This window comes from Lepidochelys kempii, chromosome 1 (assembly GCF_965140285.1).
Source record: "Lepidochelys kempii isolate rLepKem1 chromosome 1, rLepKem1.hap1, whole genome shotgun sequence".
In the NCBI taxonomy this organism is placed as follows: Eukaryota; Metazoa; Chordata; order Testudines; family Cheloniidae; genus Lepidochelys; species Lepidochelys kempii.
Genome location: NC_136380.1, coordinates 290,627,963 through 290,648,142, shown reverse-complemented (window position 1 = coordinate 290,648,142; position 20,180 = coordinate 290,627,963). Strand labels below are relative to the sequence as shown.

At 39.8% G+C, this 20,180-nt stretch overlaps 1 protein-coding gene across 6 annotated transcripts in view; it reads left to right on the top strand.

Annotated features, from left to right (window-relative positions):
• The window catches only part of TBC1D30 (TBC1 domain family member 30), an 84,000-nt gene that overhangs the window by 41,689 nt on the left and 22,131 nt on the right, over positions 1–20,180 (top strand). For all 6 annotated transcript variants that reach the window (XM_073327870.1, XM_073327869.1, XM_073327874.1 and 3 more), the window contains 6 exons: positions 6,466–6,527; positions 6,971–7,036; positions 10,465–10,590; positions 13,199–13,384; positions 16,175–16,343; positions 18,102–18,270. In XM_073327870.1, coding sequence (XP_073183971.1) covers positions 6,466–6,527; positions 6,971–7,036; positions 10,465–10,590; positions 13,199–13,384; positions 16,175–16,343; positions 18,102–18,270 — 778 coding nt within the window. The remainder of the gene's footprint in view (positions 1–6,465; positions 6,528–6,970; positions 7,037–10,464; positions 10,591–13,198; positions 13,385–16,174; positions 16,344–18,101; positions 18,271–20,180) is intronic.

Genomic DNA, 20,180 nt, shown 5'->3' with positions numbered 1-20,180 from the left:
GGGCGTGTCTCTCAAGGACGTGCCCACGGCAAATGGCCGCTCGCTCTCAGCCGCAGCCGCTCCAGCGCCACGCTGCAGGGCTGTGCTGGGAGAGGCGGCGCGGCCCCCTGCCGTGAGGCAGCGAGTGCGCTCGGCATCGGCATTAAAAACCCCTCCTCGTGCCGCTGGCGTCGGGCTGCCGAGAGGCGACTGTCCCGTCCCCGCGCCCACTGTGAAGCCCCCCAGGCGCGCAGCTCCCCGCCCTGCCGCCGCCGCCTCGGTCCGGCCGGCCTGGGACCCGCCGGCGAGTCGCCGTGTCCTGCTGGGGCCGCTCTGCGGCGCGGCAGGGCGGGCGGCGGCGAGGCCAGGCCGGGTCCTGGCCGCACGGTCTGGGCTTTGCCGCTGAGCTGAGAGTCAGCGCCTCTGGGAGGAACGGCTGAGGGCACTTGGCCATCCCTCCGTGACAGGCCCTGTCGGGCACCCCGCTAAGACAGGGAGAAACGCCGCGTATGGATGTGGCTCTCTGAGGTGCCCTTGGAGCCGTTGGGCCCTGGCAGCTGGGGTGGTACCTGAGGACCGGCCTCACCCCTGGGGGGCAATGGCAGGACCCACCGGCCAATGAGCCCTCCCAGAAGGGCAGATGGCCACTCCTCTCTGGCGAGGGGATGGGTGGAAGCAGCCCCCCCCCCCCCCCGTCCGTCCGTCCGCCCGCCTGCCCCCCGGCAATGTTGTGCAGTCTATGGGGAGGCCTGCCGCAATGGGCCATGCCACCCGCAGTTGGGCTTGTTCATTTCCTGACCTTCTCTGGGAAGGGTTCTTGGTCCAGCTGGCCTGCTCTAGCTCTTCTCCCATCAGGCTCGTGCCTGCTCTCCCCCCCGCCCCCCGCCTAGTCTTTGCTTTCTTCTTTGCCTTGCACTGCTTTGCCATCCCCTATCCCTCTTTGTGACAGCACTTCAGCCACACTGTAGCTGGGTGGGTCTTTTTGCATTACTTATCCTCCTCTGAATGGCAGAGCTCCCTGCATCTGCGCAATCTCTTCTCTCTCCCTTCCACTTTCTGTGGAAGCCATGCTCTCAGAGCCCTACTCTCCACATTTCCCCACCCTTATTGGGAGCACTTGACCTGGGGAAATTCCTTTGTCTTATCTGCTCTTTGAAGAAGTGTATTGTCTAAATACACAAAGAAGACTGGTTTCAGAGTAGCAGCCGTGTTAGTCTGTATTCGCAAAAAGAAAAGGAGTACTTGTGGCACCTTAGAGACTAACCAATTTATTTAAGCATAAGTTTTCGTGAGCTACAGCTCACTTCATCGGATGCATTCAGTGGAAAATACAGTGGGGAGATTTATATACATAGAAAACATGAAACAATGGGTGTTACCATACACACTGTAACGAGAGTGATCACTTAAGGTGAGCTATTACCAGCAGGAGAGTGCGGGGGGGGGGGACCTTTTGTAGAGATAATCAAGGTGGGCCATTTCCAGCAGTTGACAAGAACGTTGGGGGGCGGGGGGGGATAAACATGGGGAAATAGAGAGACTACTGAATTGGAATTAATTTGCAAACTGGATACAATTAACTTAGGCTTGAATAAAGACTGGGAGTGGATGGGTCATTACACAAAGTAAATCTATTTCCCCATGTTTATTCCTCCCCCTCTCCTCCCCCCTCCCCCGCTGTTCCTCAGACATTCTTGTCAACTGCTGGAAATGGCCCACCTTGATTATCACTACAAAAGGTCTGTCCCCCCCTCCCCCGCTCTTCTGCTGGTAATAGCTCACCTTGTTACAGTGTGTATGGTAACACCCATTGTTTCATGTTTTCTATGTATATAAATCTCTCCACTGTATTTTCCACTGAATGCATCTGATGAAGTGAGCTGTAGCTCACGAAAGCTTACTCTCAAATAAATTTGTTAGTCTCTAAGGTGTCACAAGTACTCCTTTTCTTTTTACAAAGAAGACTGTTTTCTTAAAGGGGCAGTCAGAAATTTTGCATCTATTTTTTCCCTAGAAACTACTTCAGTTTCAAATAAAGCAAAGCCTTTATTAAGTGGCTGCTCAGGGGACCAGCAAAATGAGATCTCTTAAGCAAGGTGGCCTTTAACAAAGGTGGATCTGCAGCTTACTAGAAAGCCAAGGGGACTCAGTTATTTAATTCCAAAATTTTGTTTTGTTTATAAAACACTGAAAATATAAATATTTAAATCATTTTATTTTTATAAAATACTAGAAATACATATACTTAATAATAGATGTTTAATCATTTGTAGGTGAAACATTAATTTGTCTGCGGGTTATCATGAACATAAAAGAAGTAAAACTGTAACATAATTATTTTTAACTAGTGTCTCATGAATGAGTATTAAAACTTAAAGGAATACATAGCTCTATACAAAGTGCAGAGTTTCCCATTGCACTACATGTGTATATACAATGTGCCTTATGAGCAGTCAAATGCAAAGTGAGTAAGCTGATAACTTAAGCAAATTTCTTCTGTATTTGAGAGCAATTCTGGATGGTCTCTGGTTATGTTGGAGAAGTAGTTGCTTAATATATTTACATTGTAAAGTTCTTGGGGATAACCTGTTTCATAGGGCTGCTGGTTACCAAAAATAGGGTTCTTTGACACAGACTTCATTGTATTTTTTTTAATATGCCCCCAGGTCCCAACTGCTCTGTGGGTCCTGCCCCCAGCTGACATCAGCTCATGCAGTAGCCTCCTAATATTGGAGACACTGCCATTATTCTGTCAAGCTTTAAAGATAAATTGCAAAGAGATTCCTGCCTGCAGCTGTGACACTCATCCTTCATCCCCAGGACAGGGTAGAGGAGCTGATACCAGAAGCACATCACCGTCTCACATCTAGCAGTGGATTAGGTCGTGGTTTGGAGTTTCTGTAGTCCCAAAGTGAGCTGCTAGCAGGAAGCCCAGTGATGCCATAGCTGGGGTTACCTGCTACCATATCATCATCCTGGAGATCAGGGAGGATTTGAACGTTTTGTGCCTCATTGTTGAATAAACTTAAAGGGTCTCATTCTGGCTTTGTATGTATCTGCTGATATCCGTATGTATTGGGAAGCCTCTGGGGGCCAGTTTCATTGCATACTTCATTATGTCCTGGTGTGCGCGGTGGTTGCTAGGGTAGTGGATTGCATGGAAGATTGCTCCGGACACTGCTTTCACTACCCCTTACATGGGTGAATATAAGTTATAAAACAAATTGTGGGACAAAACAGCATGGCTTTTTTTTGTTTTTGAACCAACAATTAGACTGTAGTTTGCATCACTAAATTTTGAGAGCCCAGCTGCTGTACGGCCTTTCCTCCTTTGTTTAGGACGTAACATCAGTTTCTGGTTAGGTACAGGTTAGGTGTTGATACTAGCATTGTTCACTTTCAGTTACTGTCAGTGGAAGAGATTTCAGCAGCTGCTCTTATGATACAGTCAGAGCCTGTGATGATTGGATTGGAAATGTTTGGGTGGGTTAAGACTAGTTGACTAATCCATGCCCCCAAGAACATGGGGGTCATAACACACAACCTTCCTGTGCATCCTTCCTTTGGAGCTACTGAAGAGTTCCCAAACTTTTGGCCCAATACTCCTGTCCCTGTGGAGTAGTTCATTGCTGAAATTGAGGAATGGGGTTTTGATTATTCCACCAAGTCTTCTTACTTGGCTACTATATCTTTCTGTGCTCAAGTAGCTGATGTCCGTGATGTGTGTCAGATGCTCATGAGACAGAAAATGGAGGGCTGTACTAGGTTTTGGGACTCCTGAAAGGATGGATGTCCTAACAGTGGAAAATTACTGGAATGATATGTGGCGGCAGCTTTTGTCTGGTTGACTAACTTGTGGAGGGGGAGATTCTCCTACATCAAACGGCTTCTCTACAGCAATTTTTGGTGTGCTGTGAATTAGTGAGCAGATTGCTAGGGTACTGGGCAGGCCTCATTCTGACACTCACCTTGGAGATGACGCCTACTCTATGCCTCCAAATTTTGATCTGTGGCTCTTTTATATAAGGCAAAACAATATGGTAAGAAGTCATTAATTAATCTTCAAGAGATGCCCAGTCAATTGGTCTAACTCAGGATGGCCATGTCAGTGTATCTCCCTGGGCACTCTGCAGACAGCAGTCTCTCTTTTCTGCCTAGTGACATCATACCTTTATTAATTCAATGCCATCATCTGGAAGATATTTGTGAGTTGAGATCTGGGAGTCCTTAGATCTCATTTATTTGGAACAAGTCTCCACTGTATCTGCTGCCATGTCTGAGGTCTTCGATCTTGAGGTTCAAACACCAGGTGGATAACATTTTGCCTGTTTTCAAGATTGTATTTGTCCAGACACACCCTTCACTACTCCCGGCTGGCTTTGCTAGAGGTATTTTCCTCGTGTAAATTGCAGGAATACAGAGGCCTTGGTATTAGGTGGGTCTTTAAGCCTTGGAAAGCTGGAATGCTTTCTGTATTTGTGTACTCAGTTGGGGGAGAGTGCATGACTATTCTGGAGGGCTATTGCTTCCATCTACCTTTTGCTGATACCAGAACATGTTACCTTAAAGTGTCATCTGGAGTTACACTTTAACAAAAGTTGCAGCTAGCTATTGGCCTGAATTTACATAAATTGCTGTAAGTCCTTATTGTTTCCTGTACTCAGTAATAGACTGTTTAGGGATGAGACCTTGTTTTGTTCAACTGACACGTGTTTGCAGCAAATGTGATCGGGCTCTTTTTGAGTCCCGGGGGGTGGGAAGTGAATCCCAATAAGTAGTAACTGCAAGGTATAAGCACCAAAATGTTCAAAAACGGCTCCTTTTTTTTAAGGTATTGAAAATATTAATATGGACAAATGCTTTAATATCCCCAAACCCAGTAAGGCTGTTATTAGATGAACAGTGTAGATAAAAGCATCCAAATGGTAAATTCCCTGACACAGTTTTTAAATGGCCAAATCTAGGGTAGATTTGCTTTTTTTTTTTAAACTTTGTTTTCAGTCTAAACCTTTGTATACTACCTTTCCCCCACCAGTTAGGTTCTAAACACCTCATAATTAGTTTCATATGGAAATACTGTCAAAACTTAACTACCAAGCATTAGCAAATGGCGCTACTTTTTTTTTTCCAAACACACAAGGCCTAATCCAGTAAAACGTGGAGTGTTTCTGATGAATTACCTTACATTTAAGGCATTTGGCAGCTTGCAGCACTGAGCTCTTTACGTTGATATAAAAAATTATGTACAAAGTGTTGATCCATGAATCTGTATCTTTGGAAAGACAACCTTCATATGGAAAACATTTTAAATACAGAGCACACATGATGCCATTAATCAAATGTTGCCGGAAAAATGTCTTTAAGAAGGGCTTTATTCTTTTGTATGCATTCCTCTGATATCAGTTAGTGCAAGAGAATGTGAAGAATGAAATATTGGACTGTTCAGCACCTTGGTTTTGGACAGCGACATTCTGAATGATTGAGGACTGATTTAATCTAACATACAGACATAAATCAGATTATATGTATTATTATATATATTATGTTGTGTCCAGATGCCATAATCAGAATCTATTACAGGCCAAGCCTGAGATCCCAGTCTCACACCTGAGTTTGCATTTTAAAAATGTGTTATCTATATTAAAAAGATTAATTAACATTGATTGCTTTTATAGCCAGAAGAAACTCTTAAGTTTAAATGGGAGTACTAGCCAAACTTAAACAGAATATGGATAAAGGATAAGTTATTAAATATTACATACTGAGCAATATACTGATTTTATTAATGTAACAAAATAAAAATGAGCATCCGGTGTTTTAATATCCATAAATTGAAGCATATGGAAAGAAAAGCTAGTTTATATTTTTATATATAGATATCATGCTTTAAAAACAGAATGATCCCCTGTTCAGTATATTACTGTGGTTTAGCATCAGATACTTTGTTAAGGGTCATGCAGCTCACTGCATACTGAGAAATCCCTACATGGACATTGAACACTGTGCTCAAATTATAAAAATGTCAGAGCTCTTTACCTTCCCTCTCTTATCTTGTGGACTTTTCCATTGTAACAAGTTTTTATTTTATTTATATAACATTCCATTACAACAGGTTATTTATTATAAAACCTGTGGTAATGGAAAAGAGCTCTGACTTTCTCACAATGTGCGCAGAGTGTACAATGTCCTCAGTATGTAGTGATCTTAGCAAAATATGTTATGCTGAACAACAGTAATATACTGAACAGGGGATTATTCCATTTTTAAAGCGTTATATGTACACTTTTTAACATACACCTTCAGTTTGCTTTGAAAACAGGAATTGATGGAAACAGGAATAGAATGCAGTCATTCAGAATTACATACAGTAGTTCAATTTAGAGTTCTGTATTTTCTTTTGACTTGATTTAATTTTTTCCTTTTCTAAATAGTAAACCAATGATTTTGGTTTGTCTTTTTTCCCTTTTGTTTTACTATTGTCTCTAGGGGTTGATACAAAGTTGAAGTTCACTCTTGAACCATCTTTAGGTCAAAATGGTTTTCAGCAGGTAACTTCATTTATTTTCACTTGTTTTTAGCAGACTAAAATTTCCTTTTCAGTGTACTTGTGTTACTTGAAATGTGCATTGCTTTATTTTGTATCTTAATGTGGGTATATTAGTTACCACTACATAAAGATTTGTTCCAACTAACATTTTGGAAATTGTAATGCAATTCCTTTGTTTTCTCTGACATCTCAGAATTCTCATAATGTCAGAGTCTTATATTTTTTTTATATACATAAAGTATTAGTCTTATAAGATTATATTTTGCCTTTAATTAGGGTTTCTGTATTAACTCTAGGCACTGGTCCATCTTATGGCTAAGCATTTAATTTCTTAAACATGGGAAATAAAATGAATGTTTCTTACTTGCAGTATTGCACATATGCCCACATTTCTGAATTAAACTAATTCCATATGTTTCCTATGCTGGATGTTTTTGCTTTTAGTGGTATGATGCTCTCAAAGCAGTGGCCAGACTGCCAACAGGAATACCAAAGGAGTGGAGGAGGAAGGTAGGTAGATCTGTACACTTCACAAGATAATTGCAATCGCATGTGGTTTAGAGATGGTATGAATTTGAGAGTCTTAGGCTTTGTATGCACTGGGGATTTTTGCTGGTTCAAAACTATCAAGGACCAGCCACTCGTGGAGCTGCACTGTTGCACAGACAGGCAAAGCTGCTGTTTACACTAGTGGTGTTGCTCATTCTTGAAATTTACATAAGCTGTACCAGCACAGATTTTGGCTTTTATCACTTTACTCCATCTACACCAAGAGTTTGTGCTGATGAATCTTTCTCAATAGCTGAACATTGACTAAATGTGGGACATATTCTGGCCTCAATTTCATGCAAGCAACCCTACAGAAGGATTAAAACATACGTAAGATATATACATGGTTTAATATAATTTTTGTATGTTGGGATCTTTCTCCTTTTCCTTTCTTACTCCCTTTTGGAATTATTATTATTATTTATGCAGGGTATTACCATGACACTAATTTAACCATAAATTCTTTTATTAAATCCAAAGGGCAAATGGTATTTATAACAATTACTCTAAATATGCCTGTAAAGCCTAAATAATAGCAATTTACTCCAGCCAAACAGTAACAAAATATTTATAGGCATATGATCAAAATTACTTACAAATGGGCTAAGGATGCTTAGACCCATATTGGTCTACTCCCAACGTGGTCAGGCAGGTATTAGCAATGAACCCTTGAAGAGTTTACTTTTTTATACCCTTTAAGAAACAAGTGATGTCACTGCAAATTATTGCACCTTAGCTAAGGCGGTATGAAGTAGTTTCTCACATAGCCAATTATTTATTGCACATGATGCCCAGTTAACTGTGTTTTATTTCTATTTCAGCCCAAACCTTAAGATAAGACTGGTATTTCACAGGATCACTACAGGTTTAACACAACTCTTCTTTCTCATGATCTCATTCTTTTTGGTCACAGGCTTTGGGCCTATTGCTCCTGCTAATATCCTAACTCAGTTTAAAACCATAGTTCACCTAGGTCTCACCGGGGTGGATAATCTCACACTCCCTATCCCTCCAACCCAAACCATTTGCTCTTTCAGGTTAAGAGAGAATAAAATAAACAATCATAGGGGTATCATTCCCCCCTAATTGTTTTAATAAGTAGTCCATTTGCATCACATTGGAGTCTTTCAGCTGTCATTTTCTTCCCTATAATGAAGTCTTTCTCCCTCCTCCCCTCTAATAACCCATTTGCTATTGCTCTGTTACTTGTTCTATGAAGCTTTGCAAAGAGTGACGCAATGTACAGGCTCTTTTTCCTCCCCCTCACCTAGACCATATCTATGCTGTTGCTCATGCGCTCGTTGTTTAGCTAGCCAGAGGAGCAAGTGGAATGGAACTGGCATTGGCTCTCTCACACTCTTTCACATTTCTGCTGAACTAGGAGGAAGCATTCTACACTGCTCCAGCCCAGTGAGAGATCCTCCTCAGCTGATAGGGGTGGGCAGAGCCAGGGCAAAGGTTAAACTTTCTCCAGCACAGGTGGAGGACAGTATCCATGCTGCTCCTTTTGTACAGGACACTTTTCCTCTTGGCCCAGCAGAAATGGAGTATGAAACCAGCAAGCATCAGTGGAGTTTCATTTTACTGCTCTCCCGACTAGCAAATGCTGTGTGGAGGTGCAGCAGCAGCACAAGTAGTTCCTCTACACCAGAGATCTGTAGTGTGTGGGAGAGGGGAAATGCAGGGAATCTCTGATTCTGAGAGCTGTAGGTGAATGTTTAAGTGTTTTATTACTGGGGGAAGTGTGGGAATGGCTTTTCTCATTTGGAATATGTAGATCAACTCCCCTTCCCTTTCACCATTTCTTCCACCCCCCTGCAAAGCAATCCTTTGTCATTGTTAACCATTGTTATGTTGTGGCCTACCACCCTGCCTAGAATTAGGTAAAATTATATACCAATGCTCTTTACTAAATTGTTATCTGTTAGCCTGTTAATAATCAACAAATTGGAGTGGGAGTTCAAAAGTTACTTAGCAAAGAGGTTCTGAATCTGCATTGTACCTGTGGGCTCTTCTGATAAGTTCCGCTATTTTAAGCACTGATTTTATTTTTCTAGTGTGGATGTAGAAATCTCCCCTTTAAAGATGGGCTCATCCAGTTATCATTTAGAGAAAATGACATTCACCATGATATCCCTTTCTGTAAGGTTCCTTGTATCTTTGTTTAAAGTCCAGCATTTCTTTACAGAATCCAATATTTTCTTCCTAACTTCATAGGCTGTATACTAGCCTAGAGTCACAGATGCGCCTCAGAGCATGCTATGTATGTAGTCCCTGTGCTTGAAACCAGGCTAATGTTTCAAAAATACATCTGGATGCCAAGAGTTCATGAACCCATCTAGTCACAGTTGCTTAGTATAAACCAAATAATTCTTTGGATCCAACCCTGAAGTCCCTACTCTGGGGCAAATCACCTGCTCCTTTGTATTAAAAAAACACAAAAACCAAAAACAGAACCCTCCTTTGCCCAAAGAGAGCTATCAGGGAGAGGTTTCAGAGTAACAGCCGTGTTAGTCTGTATTCGCAAAAAGAAAAGGAGTACTTGTGGCACCTTAGAGACTAACCAATTTATTTGAGCATAAGCTTTCGTGAGCTACAGCTCACTTCATCAGATGCATATCGTGGAAACTGCAGCAGACTTTATATATACACAGAGAATATGAAACAATACCTCCTCCCACCCCACTGTCCTGCTGGTAATAGCTTATCTAAAGTGATCATCAGGTGGGCCATTTCCAGCACAAATCTAGGTTTTCTATCAGGGAGAGAAATTCTGCAAGGTTTCTCTTGCAGGTTTTCCAGCAGATCATTCCAGCATGAAGTTTGTGGAATGGGCAGCTTGGGGCTGTGTTATCTTTTCAACAGATTCCCTGTTGATTACCATGTGGTGGAAGAGATGATGTGAGCAGTACACCTGGCCCTACCTTTACCAGTCTTGCAGATCAGACTCTCCCTTACATTTGGATTCCTGATCCCTATGTCTGTGAGAGATAGTGCTGTGAAGATAGCTAGCACCCTCAGTTCTTCTCATGCACGGAAGACAGTCACATGGAGGATCCTCAGGAAATGGCTGGGGCCTTGGTTTTTATTCACACAAAGTTCCCCTGGAAGTTGGTAGGAATTCTACCTGAGTAACACCTTCAGGACTGAGCCATCTATTGCATTTTAGAAAGCAGGGGTATCGCTTTTATTATATAGAAATTGTTTAGACTCAGAAAAGATGTATATCCTTCTTTTCCCCCTTCTGCATTTGTTGAATCTAAAGGAAAATCACATCTGGCTAGAACTTGTGAGATTCATAGAATTACATACCAGTATGTATAAACTGATCTTATTTTAAAATAGGAATCGAATAATGCATCGTATTGTCATGTTGTATGTATCTTTAGGTTTGGCTGACCCTAGCAGATCACTACTTACATAGTATAGCAATTGACTGGGATAAAACTATGCGCTTCACTTTCAATGACAGAAGTAATCCTGATGATGACTCCATGGGCATTCAGATTGTAAAGGTAATTGGCATTTCAGCTGATATGTTTGTGTGCATAAAATATAATTTTTTAAAATTTCTCAATGGAAAATAAATAATTGTTTTTTGGGAGGTGTTGAATTTGTTTAATTTTCTGCTACTGCATTCCTAAAAGTTACTTCTTCTTGTCTATTGGCCAAGTGTTACTGTTCCTCTGGGCATTCTTGCATATTAATTGTTGAAATTTGAGAAAATAATTTGTTTCAGTGCTGTTGCTATTGGTAGAAAATTCTTTTTGCCTGATTTCCACCTCCAGCATTCCTGTTTTTCAGAGAGAAGTAGTGGAGAGAAAGGTTAATGAAAGGCACATTTTGCTCTTGCTTTGCCAGTGATGCCATCTGCTCAGTTTGTCTCCTCCCAACACACAAAGTTGGGCTGGGGGAGGAAATCTCCATGGGGATCTATTTGTGGAGGTCCTCACACATAGTCCTATTTGGAGGGGCCCATTTGCTTCTTTCTTCATCTTGCAGAAATGGTCACATCACTTGCCCCTAAACCTTGCAAATCTCCAGGCACGTCCATGCAGAAGTCTTGGACCTATACAACTCAGTCCCTTAAAGGTCTCCTGCCTCTGGTCATGTGCTACTCTAGCAGCAGTTGGGAGGGTGACATGGAAAAGACAATATATCCTGGGGCTGGATAATATATTTACCCAAAGTCTGTGGAGCTGGTTGGGAGACAGCCCTTCTAGCCCACCCAGTCTCCTGTCCTTCCCCAGTTCATATCTCTGGCTCTTTGAAGAAGCCTGAGGGGAGTGGTGCCAGGGAGGAAGCTGAGTCCTCTCTTCCGCTTGGGAGAGTGGGGATATCTGCATATGGAGGGGACCCTCTATGCACAGATGTTGGGGGCACAATGTGAGCCTGTATTGGAGAGAGAGTTTTTGCAAAATACTTGTTTGTTTGTTGGCATCTACTAGCAGAGAAACGACCAGCTGCCATAGGGTAATTCATCTTTTCCTTCAGTAAATTGCATTTGTCTGCATTCTCTCAATTGTATACTGTACTGTCGGTCATGTAAAGTTTGTAGCCCAGAGTTGTTTTAGTTGTGTTTGTAAAGAAACTTTCTAGACCTCCTAGAGATGATGTAATGTTCTGATATATAAAGTGATGTTTGCGTGCTCGCTTGAGGATCATATTTGCTGATTTAATAATGGTCTAGCAAATTTCTGATTAAGGTTTGGGTGGACCTTGTGTTCTATAAAGAAAATATTTGCTGGTATCCAACCGTGCTGTGATGTAATAAGTTGACCCTATTGTCACTTAGCGTACAGTAGTAAAATGTCCTTCACTCTGTATGTGTTTCAGTTGTTGTGTCATTTCTTTTTCTTTTTAAAATAAGAGCCAATTTTGGGAAGAGAACATCATAGTTCAAATTATGGTTTCGATAGCTCTAGTGTCTTGCAGCTTAGTCTTTCTTACAGTGATAATTTCATGAAAAGAATATCTTCTAAATCCATCTTTGCTTTAGCACCAGTATACCTAAGTGATGATGCTTACATTTCTGAATATTTGTTTGAAAAACAGTACCCAGACTTGGTAACTCTAAATTATAGATATTGGCTGTACAATGCCTTATTAAAAATTAAAAGTGCTGTACATGTTTATGCCTTTCACTCACAAACGAGTTACAACCTCCAGAACAATGTGTTTTTGCTGGCATAAAAAATGAGGAGTCTGGCAATATTTTTGCAGTTTGATGCAAATGATTCCTATTTTTTCTTCGCATGTCAAAAAAGATGTTGGCTTTATTCATTTGCTAACACAAAGTGCAATTACAAAGAATGCACTGTTAATGTCTAAAGGACTAAGGGTTTGCTAAAGCACAGTGTTAAAAAGAGTCTTTAGAAAATAATATGTTTAACAGGATAACATTTATATTCAGCTCTAGAACTGCACTTGAAATTGCAGCTGCTAATTTTAATGTTAGTTGCCTACAACCACCCACTCTAGTACCTTGTTCCATACTTTATAGTGGCAACAAATCACGATATTCCATTGACTAAAATTCACATTCTAATTCGTTCTCTATGCAGAAAAGTGTTTGAAAAAAAGAGATATGTAATATTTCTCTTTTAGGCTTCTGGTTAAGATATGGGTACAACTTTCTTTTAACACTTTTTTCTGGATTTGATAATTTTTCAGAAGTAAACAGCACTTTACAAATGAGAATGTTTTAAAAATAATTTTGCAGCTATGTTTTATCTCTTTGAAGATAGCTTGTAACCTTATTGATATTTCAGGGACAGTCAGATACTGGCATCTCTTTTGGTAATTTATTTATCTAGGTTAGTTTCAGAGGCACCATTTGGTTTACAGAGTGGTCTTCTTTACACCCAATTTTCCTGCTCTGTTGATCGGGAACAAGGAGGTCAAGTGAGCTGGTGGCTCAGTTCCTGCTAGAACTCGGGGCTTTCTTGGATTCCAGCCCTTTGCTCAAACTACTTCATTCCTTCAATCAGCTAAACATTTTAAAATAAAAATTAATCTCTTCAAACAGTGGTAACATAATTATGTGTGTGTTTGACAGGATGCGGGAGACAAAAAGTAAGGGAGTGGAATAGGAGAACATCTCAAATATCTTTCCTATTTTAGGATCTTCACCGAACTGGTTGCAGTTCTTACTGTGGCCAGGAGGCAGAGCAGGACCGAGTCGTGTTGAAACGAGTTCTGCTGGCTTATGCTAGATGGAACAAATCAGTTGGATATTGCCAAGGCTTTAATATACTAGCTGCACTCATCTTGGAAGTAATGGAAGGCAATGAAGGGGATGCCCTGAAAGTGAGTGAAACTGTGTGCTGTGTTTCTAACCCTTGTGATCATGAGGATTACCTTTAAAAGGTGAACTTAGTGTAAACAATGCATACGTTTGCAGACAGCCTAAAACAGCAGCTCACAGAGAACTGATCCATCTGAATGGGTCATTTTAAATGTCACTCCTGTTAACGTCCACTGATGACCATTTTTGCAAAAATACCCAGATAATGGGTAAAATCCTGGCCCCGGTGAAGTCAATGGCAAAATTCCCATTGACTTCAGTGGAGCCAGAATTTCATCCAATCCCAAACTGCCTCCAAAGCACCAACTGGCCCTTTTCTTAGCAACCAGAGCCTCCAACTTTCCTTGACAACTTCTGTGATGAATTTGTGTGTTGTCAGTCCAAAAATCTGCAGCACTTTGAAACAAAGTGTGAGATCAGTGTGAAGTAAGTAGAATTGAATATCAAAATAATTATCCTGGGTCTGTTGTACTGAGTGTATTACTCATTTCCATGTTTAAGTTGTTTAGAACCCTCCCATTTTAAGTTAAAGCTGCTGCTGCTATATTTCCAGAGTCCAAGCCACAGAACTGACGCCTGCCTTGCTACAGGGCATCAGGACCAAGATTTGCCAGTGTTATGCATGACCTTCCTAAAATACAGCTTGTTCATGTAAATGAGGAGTTTACCATGGGGGTTGAATTGTTAAAGGAGATCATGACTCTCTCAGATACTGTGGTGTTTAACTTGCTCTAGATATTATTATATATATTTAAGTCTTAGAAACTGTGGGAAAAATAACAGCTCTCAGAGTCAAAGTCCAGCACATATACATTTCTAGATAGATATCTTATATGTTGCTTTATTATAGAGACAGAGTTGTAACATTAGGAAAATATTAGAACAGTTCCAATATATATCATGGAGTAAAATTTGCCTTGTATAATTTTTTTCCCCACATAATTGCCTTATGTGATTGCCTTAATAATTTACAACTATAATCTCTTATTTTATGACAACCACATGTTCTCCAGTTTATTAATGGAGCAGTTCCTAAGACACTTCACTAGTTAAAGTAAGCATGTTAATGTTAAATCTCCAGTTCAATACAGATAGAAACTGCTTATAAATTCTGTAAATTAAATTAACCTAACTGAAGTAGAAATGGATATGATGGGTAAGAGTGCCATAGTTTGTGTGAAAAAAAAACCACACATGTGATTCATCTAGTTTAAAAAAAATACTAAAGAGGTTTTATAAAAACAGATTAAACAACAGATTGTCATGGGGAAGAAATTACAGAATTGAACACCAGTGAGAAATATCCTAATTGCTGGAAAATGTACCACAGGATGCTAATAAAGTACATCACTATTTTAAAAAATCCCTCCCCTAAACACTTTTGATGTCAATGAAGTAGGCAGAAATGGATATTTAAGTCTTATAAAAAGCTTTGTTTTCTTTCTAGCTCTCTATTTCATGTCCGGAGTATTTAAAGCAATATCCATTATGTAAATAGAACCCATTGTGCATGTGGCTTTGTTAAATATAGTACTTTACAAGTGACGTATTAAGAAATTAGCGGAACTGCAAGGATATTTATTACAGATCTAATTCATATTATTAGATTACTTGTTCCAAAAGCTTGGGAACAGGATAAAGAAATAAGGCACAATTTTTTTTTCACAAGGGAGAAAAAAATCCTAATGCAAACAGAAGATTGATAAATGTATTCTGAGAAATAAGGGACTCTTAATTATATTGCAAAGAAAGAATAAAGGTAGTTCTGAGAATCATGCAGAAAAAAATAATGAATTGCTGCAAAATAAATGTCATGCTTATTTGCATATAACACTTTTTTCTGCTAATTCTATGAAATCCGTAGAAGTGTAAAAATTTCTAATAAATGCTTAAAAAGTCACTGGCAGGGAAGACACAGTCATTCAGTGCAAAAACATCTGTATGTATATTGGAAGGGCAGGTGGTGATATATCAGTCCTTTAAATACTTGCATATAACAATTTCCATTGAGATGGTAGCAATTATATTTGTCTCATTTTACAATCCTTAAATATTTCACCATAATCAGCTGGTGAACTATTGTCAATATAGTTGCCTTCTTTATATAATTAAACATATTTGTTGAGCTGTGCATTGTTATATTTCTCAGTTTATTACCTTGTATAATGAAATGATGAAGTGCAACCCATCACGCCAGCTAAAATGCAGGAAGAGTGCTTTCTAAAGAGCAGCATCACATACATAACCATTAATTTAGATGCTGACCAGGATAGCAAGTCTTCCATTTGTGACATTTAAAAAGCACAGACTTAATGGATTTAAGAATTTCCTAAATAATTCAGGGCATCTCACTAACACATACAACAACAGAAGTATCAAAAATTGGCTTTGATTAACAGAATATTGCTTCCATTATTGTGTGGTGTGGCTTCTGTTAGACTGATCTCAGTCTTTTACATTCTGTTATTTTTTGAAGTTATCCAGACTCCTCTCTTAGCAGTGCAAGCTGCTGTTGAAGAGTTGACACTTCGGACCCAATCCTGCAGGTGCTCTGCACCTGGAATGTCTACGGATGCTTAAAGTAACGTTGCCTTCTTTCATTATAAGATATAGAATTAAACATCAGATACCTAAGGCACATCTTGCCAGCGTATCTAAGCTATAGCTCAGTGGAATAGAACATGTTAGTGCATTTTATATTTTAGAGCAGGAGTTTTTGCTGTTCTTGGAAGATCATTTGTTCTCTTACCAATCCTAAATGATTAACTGCTCTTTTTCTCATTTTCTTACAGATCATGATTTACCTAATCGATAAAGTACTGCCTGATAGCTATTTTGTCAATAATCTTCGTGCATTGTCTGTGGATATGGCTGTTTTCCGAGATCTTTTAAGAATGAAACTTCCTGAACTGTCCCAGCACTTGGATACGCTTCAGAGAGCTGCAAATAGGGAAAGTAGAGGTGCGTTCAACAAAAATGGTGTTGAATTATTTTTCACATTTGCCTTATTGAGCATCAGTTTTAAGAACACTGTGGTTTAAATGTGTATGTATTAAAAGTTTGAGAACAACAACATTTTTAAAAATTGTGTAAGAATACAGTTGACCTTTTACTAATTGACTAACATAGTTAACATGATAGGAGATGGTTCTTATACTGGTGACCATATCTTGAACCAACAGCTCTCTCAAGTGAAGCAAAGGAGGAGATACTTTAGCCCCATAAGTAGCTGTGGACAGAATTGGGTTGACAATGCCATAAATTAGGTATCTGACAATACCACATCACATAGCATAGTACAGCTGATGTCCTGAAAAGTTCTTTGCCTAATTGCATGACCTTTGATGTCCTCTTCAGTTTCTTGGTGGAATCTGTATTGGAATTATGTTATCCTTGTGGGAAGACTGATTCATGGCAGTGGATCATGTCTAGTTGTTATTTTTCTGATTAGATGCCTAGTGACATAGGATGTAAAATGTCCTTGAATCTGAGAGCTGATCTTTGTTATCTGAAAATGGCTTTGCACTCTGAGTTCCGAGGCGTAACACTCCTCAGAACGTTCTTTCCTTAACAAGATCGAGTTTTTTGTTATTCTACAATTGAATGCCCCTTGAGTTCCAAACCTGAACATTACGAAGGCCCCTGTAAAGAATGAGTCTTCTAGGAGATAGTCTTGTGAATGGCTGCCTGAACTGTGTAAAAACAGATAAACAAAAAGCCTTTAATTCATGTTTGCTGGCTTGGTGATCAAGTAATTTTGGTGGGTGATGAGGAGCGTCGCTGACCTCCTATGAATCAATCCACACTACCAAAATTCATGAAACATGCTCCAGGCACCAGAAAGTGAAACTTTAGAATTCCAAACTGAAGGATTAAATCTTTTATGAAACTGCTAGGAAACCAAAAGGAAAACTGAATAAATTACAGCTGTGTCTGCTGAGGCAGGACACTAGGATTTTAATACAATAGACAGGACTTAAAAGAACCAGTCCCCATCGGGCAAGTAGGAGATTTTTTTTGACAATTGTCATCAACTTCTGCAGAATTTGAGTTTTGTTTTTTTCTTATAAATCGAGCTGTTGTGATTGCAGGGTACAAAAAAACCCTCCTTCCAAATATGAAATGGGTATTAACTAAGTGGTGCTAACTTCTGGAATCTACAGACATCACCAGCACCTCTGCTGCTGCTTAGGCCATGTCTACACTACCACTTATGTCAGGAAAATTTATGTTGCTCTGGGTGTGGAAAAAAACCCAAAGCCCTAAGCGACATAAGTTTCGGTGGCATAAGTGGTCATGTGCACAGCACGATGTCAGCAGGAGAGCTTCTCCTGCCAACTTAGCTGCTGCTGCTCGTTGGAGGTGGTTTAATTATGTCAACGGGAGAACTCTCTCCTGTCAGCATAGAGTGGGCATGCGGGAGATCTTAGAGTGACACAGCTGCATCGGTACAGCTGTGCCATTGTAAGGTCTCTAGTGTAGGTATAGCCTCAGTTTTCCTATACTGCAGCAGAGTGATTTGCGATGTTACTTTTCACTGCTGTTATTCAGAACCCTGTGGACAGCTGCAGACTGGGAAAGCTTTGAGCAGCAGCAGAGGCACTGGAACTATTGGCAGTCTTCAGAATGCGGCACTGCACCAGTTTGCACAACATTGTAAAGTAACTTTGGGGAATAATGAACTGTGAATGACTTGCTATCTTAATTTTTCCATTTTAGGAGGCTATGAACCCCCACTTACCAATGTCTTCACAATGCAGTGGTTCCTGACCCTCTTTGCTACATGCCTTCCTAACCATACAGTTTTAAAGATCTGGGATTCAGTATTCTTTGAAGGGTCTGAAGTTATACTGAGAGTAGCACTGGCTATCTGGGCAAAGTTAGGCGAGTAAGTGATTTTTCTTTCTTTTTTGTGCAATGCATGCAACATATATGGTTTTAATACGTATTATTTTTCTGAAGTGCAAATTCCAGATATAAACAAGGCATGGCCTTGCAGGAAACTATTACTTTTAAAATAGATGTACAAAGTGGCAATATAGCATTCTATAAAATGTATTCTAGGGAACAATCTGGCAATGACAGAAAGAAGGGTGGGATGACTTATTGGGCTTCACCCTATTAAATGTCTATAGTTAATTACATAGCATATATAATATCTATGTTAAAATGTTGGGTCTGATTCTGTAAGCCCACTGCACACAGAATTCTAGGTGAAATCAATGGGAGTTCTGTGCATAGAGGCTCCTTGTCTGTACTGTATTTAAGAAACATTAGACTCACAGGCCTTCTCTGAATTCTTGTTTATTTAGAGCATATCTTTTAGAAAAAAACATTCAATCTTGATTTTAAAGTTGCCAGTGATGGAGAATCCACCACAGTCCTTGGTAAATTGTTCCAATTGTTAATTACCCTCACTGTTAAAATTTGTGCTTATTTTCAGAAAGGAACATACATTGCTAAAGTGTAGTTACAGTAGTGCTGAGCTCATTACAAGCCTCATGTTCCTCTATACAATGCATTGCCTGGTGAATGGGTGTTAACCAATAAGTTTTCTGGAAACTATCTGTGGAAGCAATTGCTTTAAAGAACATTTTTAACCAAGATTTTATTAAGGATAATGTATAGGTGCTGAGAAATCTGCAACATGCAAGCTGTCTCATTTTGTAAGGGATCAATCATTGAATACAAATCTAGGTGTTTGTTTTTTTTAAGGACACATGTAATGGAATGATTTTTCTGAACTGCTTTCATCACTGCAGATGTTTACATTCCAAACAGAGGGCCAAATCCCTTTGGAGTTAATGAGAGTTTTGTCACTGACTTCATTGGGAAATGTGAGCAGGAGCAGGCCAAGTATCTACTAGTGTCAGCTGGAAAACTCTGTTGGATTCAGCAGCTGCATCCAATCTTTTCCTCTGATACCCAGCACCGCCTACCTTCCTAGCAACAAACCTTTTTCTTTAATATAAAATTAAAATATTAAAAATATTGACAAAATGTATATGTAGCAGTATCCCAAGAGGTCTTCTAAATTTGCAAAATAAATTACCACTTAAAACTTCAGCACCACAGGCAAGTGCTTTTACATTATATTTGGTTTTGTATCTTGCATGTTTAATCTGAAAAATAATTACTTTTTTTTGTAACTGGCAAATGGTGAATAATTAGCTAAGACCTGTTCTTACTCAGGCTTTATTCATGAATTGAGCTGTTCGCATTTAGAATAAACTAGACATAGCGTTATTATTATTTTGTATTATGTTATCTACAGACAATGGGCCCAGTCCCACAGGACCTCTGTGCACGGACTTCCCACTTCACCTGGAATTCTAGAGGCCTCAGTCAGGATCAGAGCCCCATCTTGCTGGGTATTATACAAACATAGAACAAAAGAAGTTCTCTGATGTGAAGAGTTTACCAACAATCTAAATAAGACAAGACTTACAAAGTGGAAATAACAAACAATTGGAAAGAATGGCAGCAGGCAGTTGAGGGAAAGGTTAATAAGAACATGTTTTACACAGGCCAAATAAATAAGATAAACATCAGAAATCATACAGGGCATCTTTATACCCATTGTTAGCTGGCATCATGGTGGAAGTAGGTTGTGATGAGGGACTTGGAGAAAAGGGTAGGACTTATGGGCTAGTTTGGGCAGAGTGTTCCAAATGTAAGGGGCAGCATAAGGGAACAAACCTCAACGGTATTTGAGGGAGAAGCAGTCAAATAGGCAAGAGATGCTGGCTAAATAGATGTAGAAAGGATTGGATACTAATAAGCAAGGAGGAGCTATGT